Here is a 20,500-nt window from a genome sequence, read left to right on the forward strand (position 1 = left end):
AAGCACTGTCCATCAGAAGTTCATCGTTGAGGTTAGTTCTGCAGTGAACTAGTGCTCTTGTTCAAGAGCCAGATGATAGTAGACAATAGATAATAGGTGCAGGGGTAGGCTATTCGGCCCTTCGAGCCATTCACTGTGATTATGGCTGATCATCCACAATCAGTACCCCGCTCCTGCCTTCTCCCCATACCCGCTCCTGCATCTTTAAGAAATCTATCTAACTCTCTCTTGAAAGCCTCCAAAGAATTGGCCTCCACTGCCTCCTGAGGCAGATAATTCCACAGATTCACCACTCTCTGTGTGAAAAAGTTTTTCCTCGTCTCTATTGGTGGGACAAAGCTGTTTTTAAACCTGGTGGTCATGGTATTCAATCTTCTAGCCCTTCTTCCTGAAGACATGAGTGAAATGAGAGCATGGCCAGCGAGAGGAGAGTTTCTGATGATACTGGGTGCCTTTTTGAGGCAGCGCCTCCTGTAGATCCCATCGATGGCGAGGAGGTCAGTACCTGTTATGGACTGAACAGTATCCAATACTCTCTGCTGTCTTTGTGGTAAGGTAAACCACAACCAAGAATCAAAGCTTTTACCTGGGATTGAAGCTTTGACTCAAAAAGAGTCTGAAGCTGCAGATGAATTTAACCTTTTAGTAATAGGTATTTTATGTTTGTTGCGATATTTGAATTACTGGAGGCTAGAAACCATAGAAATTCAATTTCTCATTCAATGGCCAAGCTATTTGCACTTACACAAGTAACAAGTTAATGCCAATTAATAAATGTGCTTAACAATCAATTGGCAAAGACTTTTGCTTTGAGCTCAAATAAATTAACTTGTAAAATTTGAACATGAGCCAGCTTGGTACAGCAAGGCTCCAAGTAATTTGAGTGCAAGAAATTTGCACATAATGCATAACAGTGGGTTGTTACAGGGAAGTGACACAGCATATGTGTTTTATCTCCCATGCCATTGCTCACGCTAAGTTACTTTGTAACAACAGGGGTGTGTAATCACGTAACATAACATATTAACATTGGGCATTTGACTTGCATTGAGCAAATCTATCAAATTTAGTATTTACTTCATGGCAGCTAATTTTTAACCAGTGGTTTAAATGTAAACATTCCATTACTTATGCCTATAATTCTTGAAGGACACAAGTGTTGCTTACTGCTCCCAACTGTTCCCTTATCTGTTATTTTTTGCCTGTAGTAGTTTTCAAGTTTTGGATAGTCTTAGGCAATGTGTGACAGATTGGATAAGTGGGAGGGCTTGCACATTACAGCACTGTGACAAGTTAGGGGGCATTTCTGCTTGATTGAGAAGCTTTCCAGAATTTAGATAACGCCAGATAGCTTCATAATTGAATAGATTTGATTGTGTTTGTTTAAACAACTGAAGTATAATCGTCGATCAGTCACAAAGTTCCTTCTGATTGTTTACTTGGAACTGTCCCACTAAGTGGTACTTGTAGATTACTATTTTTCTGTTTTACATTGGAGGTTAATCTGTGAAGTGCTGCATACATTTATTACTCTGAGAGTAACAGCTGCTTGAATAATGTGACAAAGTAATTCAATTGGTTGGCTTTGTGAACATAATCTAAACCATAAGGGTAAGGGCTCTTAACACAGGTCCACTTTTCAATATTTCAAGTGGGAAATTTGCAAATTGAGTGGGAATATATAAACTGCTGAATTAATTAGTTTCAATTGAATTCCGAAGAGATTTCTGTTGAACGAGGCGTTGACTTTCCAATGTTTTATAAACTTTCGTTTCTTTTGCTTTGGAGATGCCACTTGGAAACAGGCCCTTCAGCCCATGCCGATGATTAATCACCCATTCTCACTAGTTCTTTGTAATCCAACTTTCTCGTCCATCCGACAAACAAGGGGCAATTTACAGGAGGCTAATTCACCTACAAACCCGCACTCCTTTTTAGGATGTGGGAGGAAATTGGAGGACCCGAAGCAGGCACGGAAATCGCTGTCAAAACATGGGGGGGACACAATTTCATGGCAGCCATGTGCGCACAGGCAAGACTTCGGAGGCTTCAGCCATGGGCCCTGTGGACGGTAACATCGGGAGCTGACCTGGTTGGTGACCGACTCCGAACTCCAGCAGCAGCAGCTTCGTCCTCCCCGAATCGTGGGGCTTCAATCGGCCCGTTCGCGGGGTTCCATCTCCAGGCGGGACTTCAACATCAGGAGCCTCGATCGCCTCGATGCAGCAATTTGACCGCGGGGCGGCGGAAGATCCCGCGGCCGATTTTAAGCTGCGCCGGGCGATGTAACCCCCCCGCAAACGGACCGATTCAAGCTCCGCTCTATGATATTTGCTCCACCAGGGCGTCCCCCTCCTCCAATCACCGCGCTCTATCCTCTGTCTCACCCCCCTACCTCCGCCTCTGACCGACACCTCCCTCCTCCAATCATCGCGCTGAATCATCATGCCCCGCCCCCCCCCCCCGCCACTGACTGTTGACCGACGTCCCTCTTGTCCAATCGGCGCCTTTGATCATCAGTCCCACCCCCACTGTCTCGCGGAAAGTGGAGATTTTTAATAGGTTTTTTTTTCACCTCACCGAATTTAAAAATCCGGATTACAAAACATGGGGGGGATTGTCCCCCATGTCTCAAAACATGGAGGGGGGCGTGTGCCCCGGTGCCCACCCCCCTCCCCCCCCCTCCCGGGATTTCCGCCCATGACCCGGAGGAAACCCATACGGTCACGTCATGAATGTGCAAATACCACACAGGCAGCTCTCAAGGTCAGGATAGAAGCCGGGTCTTTGACACTGTGAGGCAGCAGCTCTCTACCAGCTGCACCACTGTCCCCCCAAATTTGGATTGATTTCAAAAGAGATCTGTAGTGGATGAGTTGACTTTACAATGTAAGCTTGGTTTTGTTAATGAGACACATGCCAGCTGATGTTCAGGACTATTCATTTGTCATGCTTCCTCCACTGTTACCACTTTTGGAGGCAGTAGATGGGGGTTCAAGGTTTCACTGCAGATTGATGTCTTTTATCATGGTTGACTCTTTACATGTATGGAGGTTTACTGTGCCTTTTGGGTGGGAAGGAACCATGAAAATAAATTGCTCAGCAGGCTTGGACGCATCCATGGAAAGAGAAAAGGAGTTAACAGGTGAAGTCAAAGACACTTGCTCAGGAGAAAAATAAGTTTTATAGTTAAGTACATGTTTTCCCACTTTCTCAGTTCTGTTGAAGGCTGAAACATTAACTCTATTCTTCCTTCCACAGATGCTGCCTAACCTGCTGGATGCTTCTGGTATTTTCTGTTTTTATTTCAGATTTATAGCGACTGCTGATTTTCACGGATATAAGTTCACCTGCAAACCTCCCTTCCTTAGATCACCCAGACACGTGCGAGTTGGGTCAATATGTCACTCGATTTTTGGTGATGCCAGTGTCTGGGTTTATTGAATCTCCGTACACGTGCCTATTTTGAAGAGGCTGTCCTCCTCTCCCTGAGACCCTCTCTCACTGCTCCCCATCTGTAATTCCTGCTGCCCATGACCTGCCATGCTTTACCCTGCCCATCCACTTTTCTAGCTTTCTTTTTCCTGCACCCCTGCAATCAGTCTGAACAAGGGCCTTGACCTGAAACTTTATCTTGCATGTTCTTCAGGGATGCTACCTGACCTGCTGAGTCACTCCAGCATTTTGTGTCTTTCCTTATTGAATGTCCAGTTGTTATGAACTCCTCAAGATGTGGAAGGTGCAATGTAATGCATGTTTCATGTTTTTCTTCAATCTCCAATAGTGAATTGATTTCTAAAGCTACGGTTGCTCAGGGAGCCACATAGCAAAACAATTTTGTTTATTTTAATAATTTATATTCTGGACTAGGAAGTAAAAATAGAGTGGAAACTTTACCATTCAGATCAAGTTTAAATTGGGAATAATTCACTACCGACAATACTTACGTAGGTAATAACTTGGTTGATTTCACCTGTCCATCCACTCCAGTACTGTGGGCGACACAATGGCGCAGCTAGTAGATCAACTGCCTTACAGCGCCAGAGACCTGGGTTCAATCCTGACCCATGTGGAGTTTGCACGTTCTCCCCGTGATCACATGAGTTTCCTCCAGGTACTCCGTTTCCACCCTCAACCCAAAGACGTGTGGGTTTGTACATTAATTTGCATCTGCAAACTGACTACCAGTGTTGGAGAATAGATGTGAAAGCAATAAAATCAATGTGAATGGGTGATCGATGGCAGTGTGGATTCAGTGGGTTGAAGGGCCGGATTCTACGCCGTATCTTACAATCAATTCAATTAATTGATCACTCCACAAACATAGGCTGCAAAAGGTTTTGAGTAGTCTTCTGTGAAGGGTTGTTTAGTCATTTTAGTTTAGTTTAGATTAGTTTAGAGATACAGCGCGGAAACAGACCCTTCGGCCCAATGGGTCCGCGCTAACCTGCGATCCCCGCACATTAACACTATCCTACACCCACTAGGGACAATTTTTACATTTACCAAGCCAATTAACCTACAAATCTTTGGCGTGTGGGAGGAAACCGAAGATCTCGGAAAAAACTCACGCCGATCATGGGGAGAACGTACAAACTCCGTACAGACAGCACCCGTAGATGATCGAACCCATGTCTCCGACGTTGCATTCGCTGTAAAACAACAACTCAAGAGTTCAAGAGAGTTCAAGTTCCAGAGAGTTTTATTGTCATGTGTCCCTGATAGGACAATGAAATTCTTGCTTTGCCATTCAAACTCTGCCATTGTGCCACTGTGACCGCCCAAAACTTTGAATTTTTGAATCTTTGAATCTGAACCAGTTTTGAACCTGAATTTGGTTGATTCAGGAATACTTGAGACACAGGTTGGTAAGTAGAGCAAGGCAATAAATGGAGAGATAGCTTCATTTGTCTGATTGTCCCACTCCTGTACCAATTAAAACCTGAGACATTGAGTTCAGAATGTGCCTCACTAAATATATATTGGTTTCCCTGTATGTGCCAGAGATCACACATGGATTTTATAGCTCAGTGTTCTTACGAATATTAATAATTATCTTTCATTTTGACTTTAGTGTTACTATATTGTTATGATGGTTATTTTCATCATGGTATCATTATTTAATTAATTGCAATTATTGTGGCCAAATTTCATTAACTTTCTCCAAGAAGCTCTTACTCGATCTTGTAGAGGGATAAAATACCTGTATTGTTTCCTATTAAAATAATGTAATTTTGTAAAATAGACAACCGCAAATGAAAAGGATATTCATATTGGAAAACCAATGAAAGAGATTTTGACAATTTAACAAACATTCTCCACAAAACATTGGTTTCAAATCTACCTTGTGATTTGAATTAAAAAACTGGCTGGAAATACTCGCTGGAATGCTGGAAATACTTAACTGGTTAGGCAGCATCTGTGGAGAAAGGAACAGAGTACAATTGACGGCCTTTCATCAGGATCATCAGAACTGACAACCAGGGCCATCAGCTTGAAAGATTAGACCAACTCCCTCCACCCACCCACCTACCTCCTTCCCTCTCTAGGTGTTACCTTACCTGCTAAGTACTTCCAACATTTTCTATTTTTATTGTAAATTTACAGCTTTTTCCATTTTCATTTTCATTTTCGTTTTCATTTTCACGCATTTGTTTTCCATTTTCATCATTTGTGATTTTAGTCTTTGGTTGCAGTGAAGTTCTTCTGCCCTTGAGAACTGTAAAACGTACTTGGACACCCATGATTTCCATAGCGCACTTCAGTTCCCAATCTTGGCTTTACATGCAGAACATGAAGGCCAAGTCACACTGGGATACTGTTACATACCTTTTCAAGCCCAACTCAAGCGTTGCACTGCCAGGGCTCTGGGAACAGTTTGATTGCCTGATTCTTGGACGAAAAATGACTCACTAAAGAAACAAATGAATGAGGCCAAATCCTTTTTTATATAAAATATTTAATTCTGAAGAATGATGGTGTATTCGGAGAAGTTGTGAATAAGATTCTGCTTGGAAGAAAAGCTGAGTTGTGCAACAAGACTTTTCTCGAACTTGACAATTCACATCTTATTTTGAACCATAAAAATTCTAACCATAGACCGTGGTGATCATTGTGACAAGGGATGTCAATCAAAATAGGTCTGAAGAAGGGAACTGATCCAAAACAATGAGTGCCCATTCCCTCCACAAATGCTGCCTGATCTGCTAAGTTCCTCCAGCACTTCGCGTTTTGGTCAAGATTCCAACATCTGCAGCTTCTTGAGTCTCCTTTGCACTTCGCCCTATGCACTAACTCATATTTAAGTGTCAATTAAATGTACTATTGTTTTCATTGGTATTTCTGGTCATTTTATTTGTGTCATATGTCATTGTAAGTTACCTATTTCTACCCAATTTGCGTTTGTGCATTTAGGATCAATTAAAGCCCATACATTGCAAAAAATATACATTAGCAATCTGGTTACCCGTCATGGGTAATACACGATATTTGTCAGCGTGAAATGATTTTTTAACAGGTTTCCTGATAAAGTGCATCACAGGTAACTCGTCAATGCCATACTTGCAGAAAGGACTTTGATCATGGAACAGTACAAGGCAGGAACTGGCCATTTGCCCCACATGTCTGTGCTGAAATTAATAGTTCCTGGTAAATATTTTAACCCGTAGGCGTAAGAAAATAATTTCAACTATGGTCATTTTCATTTGTGTTTTCAAAATGCACAGCACATGATGCCAAGATAAACTCATTTCCTGTGCAAGCTCCATATCATAACATTCCCTGTATCTCCTGGTCCCTATCAAAAAGCAGAAGGAGACATATTCAGTACCTGATCGATCAAATAAAATTAGTACGGTTAAACTCTATTCTAGGTTAACTTTTGTCAAATGTATCATTTTAAAGGAGATTTGTCATTGGATTTCCACATTCTAAATACCTCGACGCAGATATTTTTACGAGAGAAATGTTGGAAGTTTGAAAATGCCTTTTGGAGCTGATTATCGAGAATGCCTTAATGTTGTCTCAAATTAATAAAACTAGATTTGCTATTATTGTTCATTTAACGTGGTGGCAGAAGTAAAGTTGACTATTTCTTTATTTTCAGCTATTTACCTTGGTTTGAGGTTTTCTACAAGCTTCTGAACATCTTAGCCGAATACACTGCCAAAGGCCAGGTATAGTGCAATGATTACAAATATAGTTCATGGGATATTCCTAAAATTAATCAAACTTGATCATTCCTGCTAAATCATTTTACCTGTAAGAAATAACTTGAACTAGTAATTTACATATCAGGTTTGAAATGCCAATTTTAAAATCTGTATTGTAATAATGAAATAATGTATCATACTCCAGAATCCAATTTTGTACAAAATAAATCAAAACTTTAGTAATTCTCTCATTGGTTGGTTAGTATATTTTATATTATTAATTATTTGATATAATTTGATATAATTTAATAAGGTGTTGCATGAAGAATAAATGCAAGCCCAATGAAATGTTTGCTCCTTTGCAGGCTCTGAAAAATGATGTCTCTAACCAGAGAACATCACTCAAAATGAAGTCTTTCTTGCCTCTGTTTTTTTTTCTGTCACTGTCCTGATAATTGCAGAGAAACAATTTAACTTGTTGATATTGCAGTACATTCTTCCCTATAGTTTAATCTTACAAAAATGCCACTTATCAAACTGTTCATACAAATGCAAGACCTTTAAAAAAAAAAGTAATAGTCTGTTTTATGCCTGTGGAATGTTTCAGGACTGTCAGTGGAAGAATTTGCTGCATATACTATACTGCATTGTTCCTCCGGAACCAGGCGTGGCTGTGCAGTTAGGTGTGGTAAGTAGAATGTACTGCTGTTGAATTGGTTCTACTCTTTCGAATCTAAACTCTGCTTTCACTTCCCTAGTAGTAAGTCTCAGCATTTCAGATGGCACCTCCGGACTCTGTGCTCACGTGCTTCTGGTCTGGAATGGAATGAGGGAATATATGTGCAGGACATGACATTGGCTCATTGACGGCTCAGTGGCGCATCTGGTAGAGCCGCTGCTTCACAGCGCTAGGGGCGCAGGTTTGATCCTGACCTCGGATGCTGTCCGTGTGGAGTTTGCACGTTCTCCCTGTGACCACCTGGATTTCCTCCGGGTTCTCTGGTTTCCTCCCACATCCTAAAGACGTGCGGATTTGAAAGTTAATTGGTCTCTGTAAATTACTCCTAGTGTGTAGGGAATGGGTGAGGAAGTGGGATTACATAGAATTAGGGTGAAAGGATGATCGGTGATTGGTGTGGGGGGGTTGGTGGGCCGAAGGGCCTGTTTCTATGCCATATCTTTCAATCGATTTAATTGAAAGCTGCTCCCACTGAGAGATGAGAGAATCTCTAAAGCTATCAACCTCTGAGAGCTGAGACTGGACTAGATGTCAGGGTTCTTGTGTGCTTTAACACATTATATATGTACATTCTACCATGCATAATTCACATACTGAGAGATTTACTATTTAATATATGTACTTGCTTCTAGTTTGTGATTGAATAGATTTTCGTATTAGAAAATAAATGATTTTCATAATTATTTACTTGCTAATTCATATATAATCACATCAAGCATTATAAATGTAAAATTAGACACTTATCAAATTTGGTAATGTTTCACAAAAGTCTGACTGTATATGTAAAGACTTTAACCACCTATTATTTCTAAACGGTTAGATACCTGTGACATGCTCTCCCCATGAATCAAAATAACGTAAATCATCTGTTAGATTCCTGTTCAGTGTTAACCACGACAGTTGTCATTGAGCAAAAGATAAACGCAAAATGCTGGAGTCGCTCAGCTGGACGGGCAGCATCTCTGGAGAAAAGGAATGGGCGACGTTTCGGGTCGAGACCCTTCAGACTGATCATAAGGTCATGCGCGATAGGAGTAGAATTAGGCCAATCGGCCCATCAGGTTTACTCCGCCATTCAATCATGGCTGATCTATCTCTCCTTCCTAACCCCATTCTCCTGCCTTCTCCCCATAACCTCTGACACCAGTACTAATCAAGAATCTATCTATCTCTGCCTTAAAAATATCCACTGACTTGGCCTTCACAACCTTCTGTGGCAAAGAATTCCACAGATTCACCACCCTCTCACTAAAGACATTTCTCCTCATCTTCTTCCTAAAAGACTGTCCTTTAATTCTGAGGCTATGACCTCTAGTCCTAGACTCCGCTACTAGTGGAAACATCCTCTCCACATCCACTCTATCCAAGCCTTTCACTGTTCTGGATGTTTCAATGAGGTCCCCCCCTCATTCTTCTAAACTCCAGCCAGTACAAACCTAGTGTAGACAAACGCTCATCATAGGTTAACCTACTCATTCCTGGGATCATTCTTATAAACCTCCTCTGGACTCTCTCCAGAGCCAGCACATCCTTCTTCAGATATTGTGCCCAAAATTGCTCACAATATTTCAAATGCGGCCTGACCAGTGCCTTATAGGGCCTCAGCATTACATCCCTGTTTTTGTGTACAATGCTAGCATTACGATTGCTTTCTTTACTACTGATTCGACTTGCAGATTTTCTTTTTGAGAATCCAGCACCAGCACTCCTAAGTCCCTTTGCATCTCCAATATCTGGATTCTCTCCCCATTCAGAAAATAATCTATGCCTATATTCTGACTATCAAAATGCATGACTCCACACTTTGCAACACTAGATTCCATCTGCCACTTCTCTGCCCACTCTCCCAATCCCAGTCAGACTAACCGGTCTATAGTTCCCACTATCCTGCTTTGCTCCCTTCTTGTGCAGCGGAGTAATATTGGCAATTTGATATCAGGGGAGAGGGAGATACATAGATAAGGAAATGCAAAGTGTGAACACAGCACAAAGAGAATGGAGATCAAGGAAAATGTAGAATAGATCATTGTTAGCTGGGAGAAGTTAACAACAAAGCGAACAGCGAAATATGAGGTGCTGTTCCTCCAATTTGTGCTGGGCCTCACTCTGACAATGGAGGAGACACAGGCCAGAAAGGTCAGTATGGGAATGGGAAGGGGAGTTAAAGTGTTCAGCAACAGGCATCCCGCTGAGTTTTGCATCTGTCATGTCCAGCATTTTGCCTCTATCTTCGGTTCAAACCAGCATCTGCAGTTCCTTCCTGCACAGTTATCGTTGAGCAGTTCCTTTGCTAAAGTTAGCCGACAGGTAGTGTTTGTTGTCCTTGCGAGGTCATCGGCTGGTTGTGGAGATGACCCAGTTCCACCAAGCAGAGGCTTGTGTTCGCAGTGTGCATGTCTGACCGCAAGAGCAAGTTGTCTCGGAGGCACCGTGGTCTGATGGGATAGTTCCACTCATTCCACGCATTTCATTCTTGCGGTTCAAAAGAATGCTTCTGCTCTGCCCTCTGCTTAAACATTTCATGGGCAATGGAGCAGGAAAGGATATCAAAGAACAGCTTATGGATGGCTTTGTTTCCTTTAGCTGTTCAGTTGCTGTGGGAGCATTTGAACTGAACAGCCAGACAGTTGAAATGGAACGAGATGAAAACAGTGGCTGAACATTTTTGAAACACTGTTCGAGACTGGGATTGAAGCCAAATTGGGAGATGGTATTTTGTGAGGATACTAAATTGATAAAGCATCATTGCAAATCTGTTTGCAGAGATGCCAAATCTACTGGCTTTCAAGCAGAAGATTCTTGTATTCTTGTATTCTTGTATTCAAATTTATTGTCATTGTCTCAATTTGAGACAACGAAATGAATTTCCCTTACAGGCAGTATCATAAAAAAATCACAAAAAAAAATAAAAATAAATAATAAATAAATAATACAACATATTAAAAATAAAATTGAAATTGAATTAAAAATTTAAAAATTAAAAAAAAGCACAAACACGGAAAGTCAACATAACATAAATGTCACCAAGGTGAGGAAGGCACCATAGTCCAGCCAGCCTCCCCTCCATGTTCATCCGTGGTCGGGGCCTTCCGAGCACCCGCAGTCGCCGCCCCGGGTGGCCCAGGTTAATTGTCGTTAATAGCATTAAATTGAAAGAAGTCCTGGTGGAAATATGGTTTTACGTTTGTACAATTCTGTTGAAGTGCAGATTTTGGCTGAACCAACGATGCCTGGTGGATGTAAAATTAGGCATCGTATTTTTAGAGATTGGGACAAACATGTACTGATGCATTATTATTATACTGTTGAAACAGCAGTAATCTTGGGAATTCCACCTGTGTGTAGTATAATGAAGAAATGCTATTTGTAGTCCATCCCTCCTGTACAGGCTGCCTGGTTAAACTGCCTTCTCCTTCCCACAGATAGGCACTATCTTTGGCATAATCCTTTGTATTACTTCTCCATCCCTTATCGGATAAGGCAGGGAGTTGAAGAGAATATGTCAAGCTGTAAAAACAAATCTGAAACTATTGCTGTATTGCTTTTTAACGTGGAGCAAACATAATTACTGCTTGACAAGTTATCGGACCATAGAAAAATAATTTTATTTAAGAACTTTATGCTTATCCATTTTAAATGTACCAGGTTTTAGGATTTAAAAACTATTTATATTATTTTAGCTTCTATTGTAATCTTTTGTGTAAGATTTGATCTTTATTTCGCTGGTAGTTTGTCCCTGAGAATTCTTAAATGCTTTTTGCTTATAACATCAAATGAGTTGATGGCAGAGTTCCCTATAAACTGCCCCTTGACAAGAGCAAGATATTGGAAAGACATGTCTCAGATAAATGTGGGCAACTGTTATGAAATACAGCGTTGGATTCATGCCACTTTGCCAATGCAAGCAAATCCGTGGCTTCATGCCTTGGAACTTGAGAACTTGCGTCTGCAGTTCCACACATAATCAGCGTTATTCATTAAACAAAGTCATCTCGAGGTCCCTGTTATTTTTTACTCCATTGTTTGGCGTAAACATAGATTGTATTAAAGCAGACAATCTTTTCCAGAATTATACTTTGTACACTTTCTGCAAACACTATTTTATGAAATGGTACTAAAAATCTTTTTCTTTTGGCAGCATTTGTACTTTACTCCTCCAAATAACGAAGACCTTCCGAGCATACCTGAAAATGTAAGTGTACATGTCTGATACTTAGGGGGTGTAATGATATGAGAACATCTCTCTCCAATGGATCATGTTGCATGCTGACTTGGAGGTAATGATGTTAATGAGTTGATCTCTCTTCTAAGGGCTGTTCTGCCTCAACTACCTGCTCTGGCAACTCATTCCATATACCCATCACCATCTGTGCAAAAAACGTTGCCCCTCGGGTTCCTATTTAAAACTTTCCTCTCACCTTAAACCTATGTCCTATGTTAATCAGGACATTGAATACAAGAGCAGCAAAGTTATGCTCCAAACGGGTGCATTTTTTGGTCACTGCGTGAAAGGAAAGCTTTGACAGCACTGGAAAGGTTACAGAGAAGATTCACCAGGATGTTGCCAGGGATTAATTTATGAAGATAAACCGAAAACAAGTTTAGGTGTGTTTTGTCTGGAGCTGAGGAGGTTAAGAATGGGACATGACTGGGGTGTATAAAATGATGAAGGATATAGCTGGGTAAACCAGCGGTGGAGCTCCCACTATTCCCAGTACCAGTGCCGATGTCCCACAGGCTAGAGCCATCACACCACACTTGGCCCCGACCCACGCACTCATTTAGGACTTAAAACCGTTTACATTTGCAAAGAGCGACAATGACAGAAAGCCATTGAAAAATATTTTTTTGCATAAAAATGCAATGGAGGGCTTATATTTGGGCAGTTATAAGTAATGCAATTTTTGAAAAAATAGTAAGTTGTTCTTCATCTTTGCTGCACCCCCAAATCACCTGCAGGAACCAATAAAGTGGTTTGAGAGTGGGAGCGGAGGCCTCATGCGCAAACTGATCTGTGATTTGTACAGACTACATTCATTTTAAACTTTGAGGGATTATTATTAGATTATTGTCAATGTGAATGAACAGTGTGAATGTTTTGACAGTGATGCTGGTTCTACTCCTTTCCTTTCAATGTTGCCAATGGCTTTCTCTTTCAGAGAAACCTGACAGAGTATTTTGTAGCTGTAGATGTCAACAACATGCTCCACCTTTATGCCAGTATGCTGTACGAGCGGCGAGTCCTCATCACCTGCAGCAAGCTAAGCACTGTAAGTAGCACTGACCCGGCACCAAGGCAGAAATATCTCAACCTGTTCTGACAGCGACCATTACACGTTGTTTATTACACCGTGTACGTACATGCTTTCTGTGTTTTATTCACACAAACCATGTTTTAAAAAAAATAAAAGATAGACAGGGAAATGAATACTAATAGCGATTGGGTGGCACTGTGGCACAGCTGGTAGAGCTGCAGCCTTGCACCCCCAGAAACCCGGGTTTGATCCTGACCAAGCGTACTGTCTGTGTGAAGTTTGCACGTTCTCTCTGCGACCGTGTGAGTTTCCTCCGAGTGCTCCGGGTTCCTCCCACATCCCAATGTGCGGGTTTGTAGGTTAATTGACCTCTGTAAATTGCCCTTGTGTGTAGGGAGTGGATGCAAAAGTGGGAGAACGTAGAGCTTGTGTATGAACAGGGCATTGATGATCAGCGTGGACTCGGTGGGCCAAAGGGCCTGTTCCTATCCTGTGTCTCTAAACCCGAAAATAAATTCCTCCGTTATATTCCCAAAATACGCCAACTATCCGAGATTGACAAGACTTGCTGCCAGTGAAGTATCAATGTTAAATGTTAAATCTAGTCCCTAAAACCTACACACTCTTGTCAAGTGATGACTCTAACCCAGTCTGTATAACATTCAAGTTTGTGTGTACCTGGGCATTTTTGCACATATTAAAAGCTGCCAAATGAGGAAAAGAACGAGAGAAATATCTAGAAACTTCCCCAATAAGTGGAGCATTCTTTATATCTGACCTTATAAGGATATGTTGACGTGTGGACAGAAACAGCTTGCTGCTGTTGCCTTTGATGTGCAAGGAAAGCATCTTCCATTGAGATTTCCACACCCCAACTCCCATGAGAATGGTCTGACTCAGTTTTCTGTCCCCCACAGATATTTAAAGCCAAGGCTACTCATGATTCTTATGCAAATCAAAGACACAAGATCTAAAACTCTCCGACCTGCTCCTCATTCTGCCAGGTCTTTATATCACCTTAATAAGTAAAATCCCTGTAAAAAGGTTGATCTTTCATGCATTCAAATGTGTCCATTTGAAGATTTAATAGTAAAGGATTGTTAAGATGGTACGTTAATCTGTTTACCTGATTATTTGCCTATGTTTTACGGGGCCATTTTAATGCCTCACTGACATTAAAGATATTAGTCAAGTCAAGTCACATTTATTTATATAGCACGTTTAAAAAACAACTCTCGTTGACCAATTTAAAATGTAAAGTATTAGAGTGGCCATAAATAATATTCAATGACTATTGCTGGAGATCAAGCCAGTTCACTGACTGTCTCCTGTTATCAGTGTTACCTGGAGAGAAAATCCTGACAAAACAGTGGTGTCTTCCGTGAGAATTTCACAAAATCTGGTGCTTGCTCTATCATCGTTCCAGTGGTGGGAGTTTGGAAATGTTTTGACGTGATGTTGATAGTATTTTTTTTTTATAAAGAGTTAGTTCGGGTACGTATTCCCAGTTGTCCAGAAGACAACAGCTGCAGAATAAAAACCACCCACACGGATCCCGGTGTACGAAGGATTTTGTTTCTGTGGAGCCGATTCCAGCTGCTGTGATCATGAGTTTCAATGTTTGTGTCATTATAAAGATGTAAGTCAGTCTCTGGTGGTGGCTGAGGATTGTTGCCGCTAAACTGTTCTGACCAAAGAGCGGACTTCTCTCATCAAGGTGGTAATTATCCTCGCTGTAGTTCTGTTCCACGCATGTGTTTCGTCCAGTGGGCTGGTTTGAAATACTTGAATTTTGCAGTACAAATGCAAGATTTTCAAAAAAGGTATTCACGTTTCGTTTTCCTCATTGCAATATATTTAATTTACTGTGTTGGGGGAAAGAAATAGAGGCCAGGGCAAGATTGACAATAGTCACGATGCCTGCCAAGCAGAACATCTTGCTGGTATTCACTTTCAAGTTAGCAAAGTGTAGGCAGCAACTACATGATCTCGCAACAACCAGAAGACGGAGACACAAGAAACTGCAGACGATGGAATCCTGAGCAAAGAAACAAAAGGCTGGAAGAACTCAGCAGGTCAGGCAGCATCTGTGGTGGGAATGCACACTTCTATGGAGGGTTCTAAGGAACATTGAACACGATGTTTGTCCTGATACATGATGTCAAGTTAAACTGATCTTGTCTGCCTGCACATGATCCATATCTCTGTTCCCTGTTCTTGCATGTGTCTATCTAAACACCTCTTAAATGCCACTATCTTACTTGCTTGAACCACCACCCCTGGCAATGCGTTCAAGTCTCCCAATACTCTCTGTATAAAAAAAACACATCTACATTAAACTTAAACATAGCTATACAGATGTTGCCTGACCTGCTGAATTCCTCCAGCTTTTTGTGTAGGAAGGAACTGCAGATGCTGGTTTAAACTGAAGATAGACACAAAAGGTGGAGTGACTCAGTGGGTCAGACAGCATCTCGGGAGAAAAGGAATAGGTAACGTTTTGGGTCGAAACGTTACCTATTCCTTGTCTCCAGAGATGCTGTCTGACCCGCTGAGTAACTCCAGCCTTTTGGTTTTCAACCAGAAAGCATTTGGTTAGAGGTTAAAGTGTTAAAGCACTGGATCAAGGTGTCAATAGTCAGATTTATTCGTCACATACACAATGAAGTACAGTGGCTTGGTGATTTAAAATTAATTAAATCTGTAATTGTAAAGCTTCACCATCAAAGGCAGACTGTGTTTAAATAGCAGTGGTTCATTATTGAATTTCAGAAAAGGAAATTGCAACGTTACCTGGTCTGATTCATGCGACCTCAGACCCCTCAAAGTGAGCATTGTATCCCAACCTAAAGGCAGCAGCTTCAGCAAGGAAGAGGAGTGACAAGGATGCAACAAATGTTAATCATTATGGAAAGTTTAGAAACAAGTAACTGCAGAGGATAGTTTAAAAAAAAACACATTAAGTGCTGGAGTAACTCTATGGGTCATGCAGCATCCCTGGAGAGCATGGATAGGTGACATTTTAGAGCATCACCTATCCATGTTCTCTAGGAATGTTTCCTGATCCGTTGACATACTCTAGCAGCTTGTGTCTTTTTTTTTAATGGAACGTTTATTGCATGGAATTCTTAAATGAAAAATGAGAAATTAACAGTGCGAGATAGCTAAAGTTATAACCTCACATTTTTTTGGGGATTGGTTTGAAAAAGTGAAATTCCCACTCCTCTAGTGATACAATCAGTACACATTATTCCGGTGCTTTTCATCTGTCAGGAAGTCCTTGAACTCATTTCTGCCACCTGAGTGACATAAAGGACTCTTATCAACTGTGATTACTTCATCTTCTTCTGACAGTGCTCAGACTCTGTACTACTTAAGAATGATGAAAGCCCTGGAAGATCGAAAAGCACTATCACCCTCAAAGCAGGTTTGGCATCTGTGAAATTATGGCCATATTGCAACTCATACTTCAGAAACACATGCTGAAAAAAATGTTTCCTTTCACTAATCAATAAGTTTCTGATGTACGGCTGAACAGGATGACAGCGTTTTCCCACTTGATAGACTTTTGCAGTTGTTGAAACATAATGGTGGTTTCTCCTCAGAACAGATGTGTTACCTGTCATGTGGCTGAAGCCATCCAGAAATAAAAGCTTCCCATGTTCCATTCAGCACCATTTTACAATATGCGTTTACATGTGTACTGACATTAACTGTGGGTTGGTCTCTTCAACAGCAGTTATGGAAGCTGAAGGGATTTGCTGAGAGAAAGCTGATGGTAAAAAAGAAAAATAATAACTTTAAACATAATCATACTGCAGTTTCTGGGTCATTTTGTCTGATTATTCATTTGCATTCATCAATCATCACCGAAAGAATATGTAAGTGGAGTCTGTGATCATGAGGCAGAAGGTGAGTTAGCTCATGAACTGTAAGTGGTTCAGACACAAATGAAAGAAATTGGCTATCACCAGTAGTTTAAATTGCATTCAAGTTGGAGATGCTGCAAAATGGCATGACATTTTTTTTTAATGTGTGGGTGTGTGTGGGTGTGTGTATGTGTGTGTGGGTGTGTGTGGGTGGGGCAAACCGCACTTTTTTAATTATTTTAACGTATTTATTGTGGTTGTTTCAGCATTAATAATGTGCATTACAGTTTTGATTCTAATTGTGAATTGAGGTTGTGTAGGTTTCATGCCCTGGTGATTATTTTACGAAACAAAACAGTGCCGATGGTGGATATTTAAGATTAAACAGAAAATTCTGGGAATGTTGCGCTGGCAGGAAGCACCTGTGGAGTGAGAAGCATGATCAAAGTTTCAGGTTGATGACTTCTCATTAGGACCTGTTTTAAAGAAAGGTCACTGAACAGAAAGGTTGGGTTGTGAAGAGCCGTAATTACTGGAGTAACCACTGGTACTTCTGTCTCTACCTCGTGGAATGTGGGTGGATTGGAGGAGAGGCTTTATGATTGCCGAGGCAAGCACACTTTGATTGACCGGCCATTTGCCTGCAAAGATGGTTCTTTCCCGCACTGCCCAGAGCGGGCAATTTCCCAGATAGATCCAATAGTGGATGCTGCCTCTTTCTGTGAGTGATCCAGTGTTGCTCAGATTTGCAGGCACGCCTGGCCTGTGAGTGGTGGAAAGCGTCGAGCTGAGAGGACCAAGTTCCCCCAGAGTCTTTTGGTCTTCTGGAATGAGATGGGGAGAAAGTTAATTTGGTTAATGTTGCCCTATATACCAGCTATTGAGCCAGATAGTTATTTGTGGGCAAACTATTAATTTCACTAGTTAGAGTCATAGGGTCATGCAGCATGGAAACAGGCCCTTTAGCCCAGCTTTTAGCCCATCTACGCATCCCACCTGCCCACATCTGGCCCATATTCGTCTAAACCTTTTTTTATCCATATAGCTGTCCTAATGCTTTTTAAATGCTACTAGACCAAGGGGGACCCGTTGGGTCCCGTCCCCTCAACGCGCGGGTGGGGGGGACGATTGAACAGGTTAATAGGCTGTTTGCACTGATAGGCTCAACATTCAAGATCTTGTACAAATTACCAAGCAACCCCTGGACAGCATTGAATTGCAGATGTTGGTTTAAACCAAAGGTAGACAAAAATTGCTGGAGTAACTCAGCGGGGCAGGCAGCATCTCCGGAGAGAAGGAATGGGTGACGTTTTGGGTCGAGACCCTTCTTCAGACTACTTCAGACAGTTAATAAATGGAGTTGAAGTAAAACCTGTGATGAATGCAATAATTTCAACATGATATTAAATCAAAATTCACCTGGCTGAAAATACAGGATTGACCCTACATGGTAAAGAAGGCGTAGGGTGTATGCTTGCTTTCATACATTGGGACATTGGGAATAATAGTTAGGAAGTCATGATGGAGCTCCATAAGACTTTGGTCAGGCCGCATTTGGAATATTGCGTACAATTCTGCTCACCCCCATTACAGGAAGGCTATGGAGGGTTGGAGAGGATACAGAGGAGGTTTACCAGAGTAATGGCTGGATTAGTGGGTACTGGCTACAGGAAGAGGTGGGATTGTTTTCTCTGGAACGTCGGAGGTTGTTGGGAGACCTGATAGAAGTATAGGAAATTATGAGATTGTATTGTATTGTATATCTTTATTGTCATGGAGTAGACAGTCTGCACCTTTTCCCCAGGATGGGAAAAAAATCAAATACTAGAAGGCATAGCTTTAAGTTGAGAGGGGCAAAGTTAAAAGGAGATGTGCGGGCAACTTCTTTACACAGACGGTGGTGAGTGCCTGGAACATGCTGGAGTTGGTGGTTGGGGCAGATATGGCAATGACATTTAAGAGATTTTTGGACTCGCGGGGAATGGAGGGATATAGTTGACGTGCAGGTAGATAAGAGATAGTCTTGGCAACATGTTGAGCACAGATATTGTGGGCCAAAGGTCCTGTTCTTGTGCTGTACTGTTCCATGTTTGGTGAACCCATTGTGGTGGTCCAAATAACTGTGTTACACCGTCAATGGTGTGTAATGGTATGTATCATAAAGTGGGATCATGGTCAAAAGGGAAAAGGAGTACAATAACATCTGGAAAGAATCAGGCAAAGCATACTGAGGAATTGGGTGTTAGGGTTCAATGGGGTAAATGTTTGGTGTGCAAGAAATTATGTTGTAATTCTGGATGAGGCAAAGGGTTGCACCATCCTTTTGAAAATCATTTGTCAATTAACAGGGTATATGGAAGTGACAAATGCCAGTTAACAAAGTTATCCCTTGCTTTTACATTAAACTTTGTGGACATTTTCCTAAGGCAGGTTGTCGAATGGTAACTACTTCACTTGGCAACTTCCCAGTTTGTTGTAGGATATGCAACTCTTGCCCTGTCACCAGTTTCTGCAACACTGCCCATGACCCCAGATACTTCCCTGAGTGCAATTAGGCAAATTGCTTGTCGTGGATCTGCGGCTCATATCTGCACCCAAAGAACAAATGCATCGTGGCAGAGCTTTTCTGCAATCCTCCTTGTTCTCTGAGTTCTCGTGTCTTAATGTCTCACAGCTGAGAGCTATTGTATTGTTAAGTGAAAAACATGAGTGTCGACTCTTGTTATGGAGTGTTAAATCACACTAACAATACAAGTTTTTTGTGAGTTGATGAGAAGTTTTAAAAAGGGTGACATAAAAGCCAGTTATGACGACAAAGAGGAAATTTAAAGAACAAGGTGTGAAAGACAGCATTCGTGCAGGAAAAGTGCACAGAGCGTGCATGAGATGGGAAGAGGAAACTGCCATCACAGATCTCAAGGACCCTGTGATGGCCCTTTGGATGTTTAGCTTGGTTTAAAGTACTTTGTAAACATGTTGTTGAAGCTAGATCTGCTCAAACACCTTGATGATAATTTGGATCAGGGGAAGCTTTATTCACAGCAGTGCCAACATTCTGGAGGTGTCCAGGGCGGAAGAAAGAATCTTCAGTGGAGCTTTCCTGCAGGGCTGGGATTTCCTGTGGTACCGGGGGGGCTTTGGAGTAGGTAGTCATTAGCCCATGGACAGGTCAGCAGTCATGTCAGTTTGATTGAGCATTTTAATTCAGGTCCTTCACACTGTTCAGGCTTTAACGGGTTAGATACTGGCTGCAATGATGAGATTTCTAAAAGGTCATCATCAGCAGCACATTCCCATTACAATATTATAATCACCTTTTGGATTTGCCTGGTGGTAGGTCCCCTGCAGAGTTTGCATTTAATCTTAAAACTTTGACACTTCTAATAAGAACCATGATACGTTGGTGATCTAAACCTGGAAGACTTCAAAAGTCAAATTGGAGCAGCTTGTATTTTGTACAGTTGTTAGAGGAAATGACAGAAGTGA

The 20,500-nt window shown here is 41.5% G+C and overlaps 1 protein-coding gene across 1 annotated transcript in view; it reads left to right on the forward strand.

Annotated features, from left to right (window-relative positions):
- LOC129711880 (DENN domain-containing protein 1A-like) overlaps positions 1–20,500 on the forward strand; it is a 472,977-nt gene that overhangs the window by 219,626 nt on the left and 232,851 nt on the right. Inside the window, 4 exon segments of the mRNA XM_055659869.1 lie at positions 7,106–7,175; positions 7,759–7,839; positions 12,029–12,082; positions 13,050–13,160. Coding sequence (XP_055515844.1) covers positions 7,106–7,175; positions 7,759–7,839; positions 12,029–12,082; positions 13,050–13,160 — 316 coding nt within the window.

Source organism: Leucoraja erinacea, chromosome 31, assembly GCF_028641065.1.
Source record: "Leucoraja erinacea ecotype New England chromosome 31, Leri_hhj_1, whole genome shotgun sequence".
NCBI classification, from domain to species: domain Eukaryota; kingdom Metazoa; phylum Chordata; class Chondrichthyes; order Rajiformes; family Rajidae; genus Leucoraja; species Leucoraja erinaceus.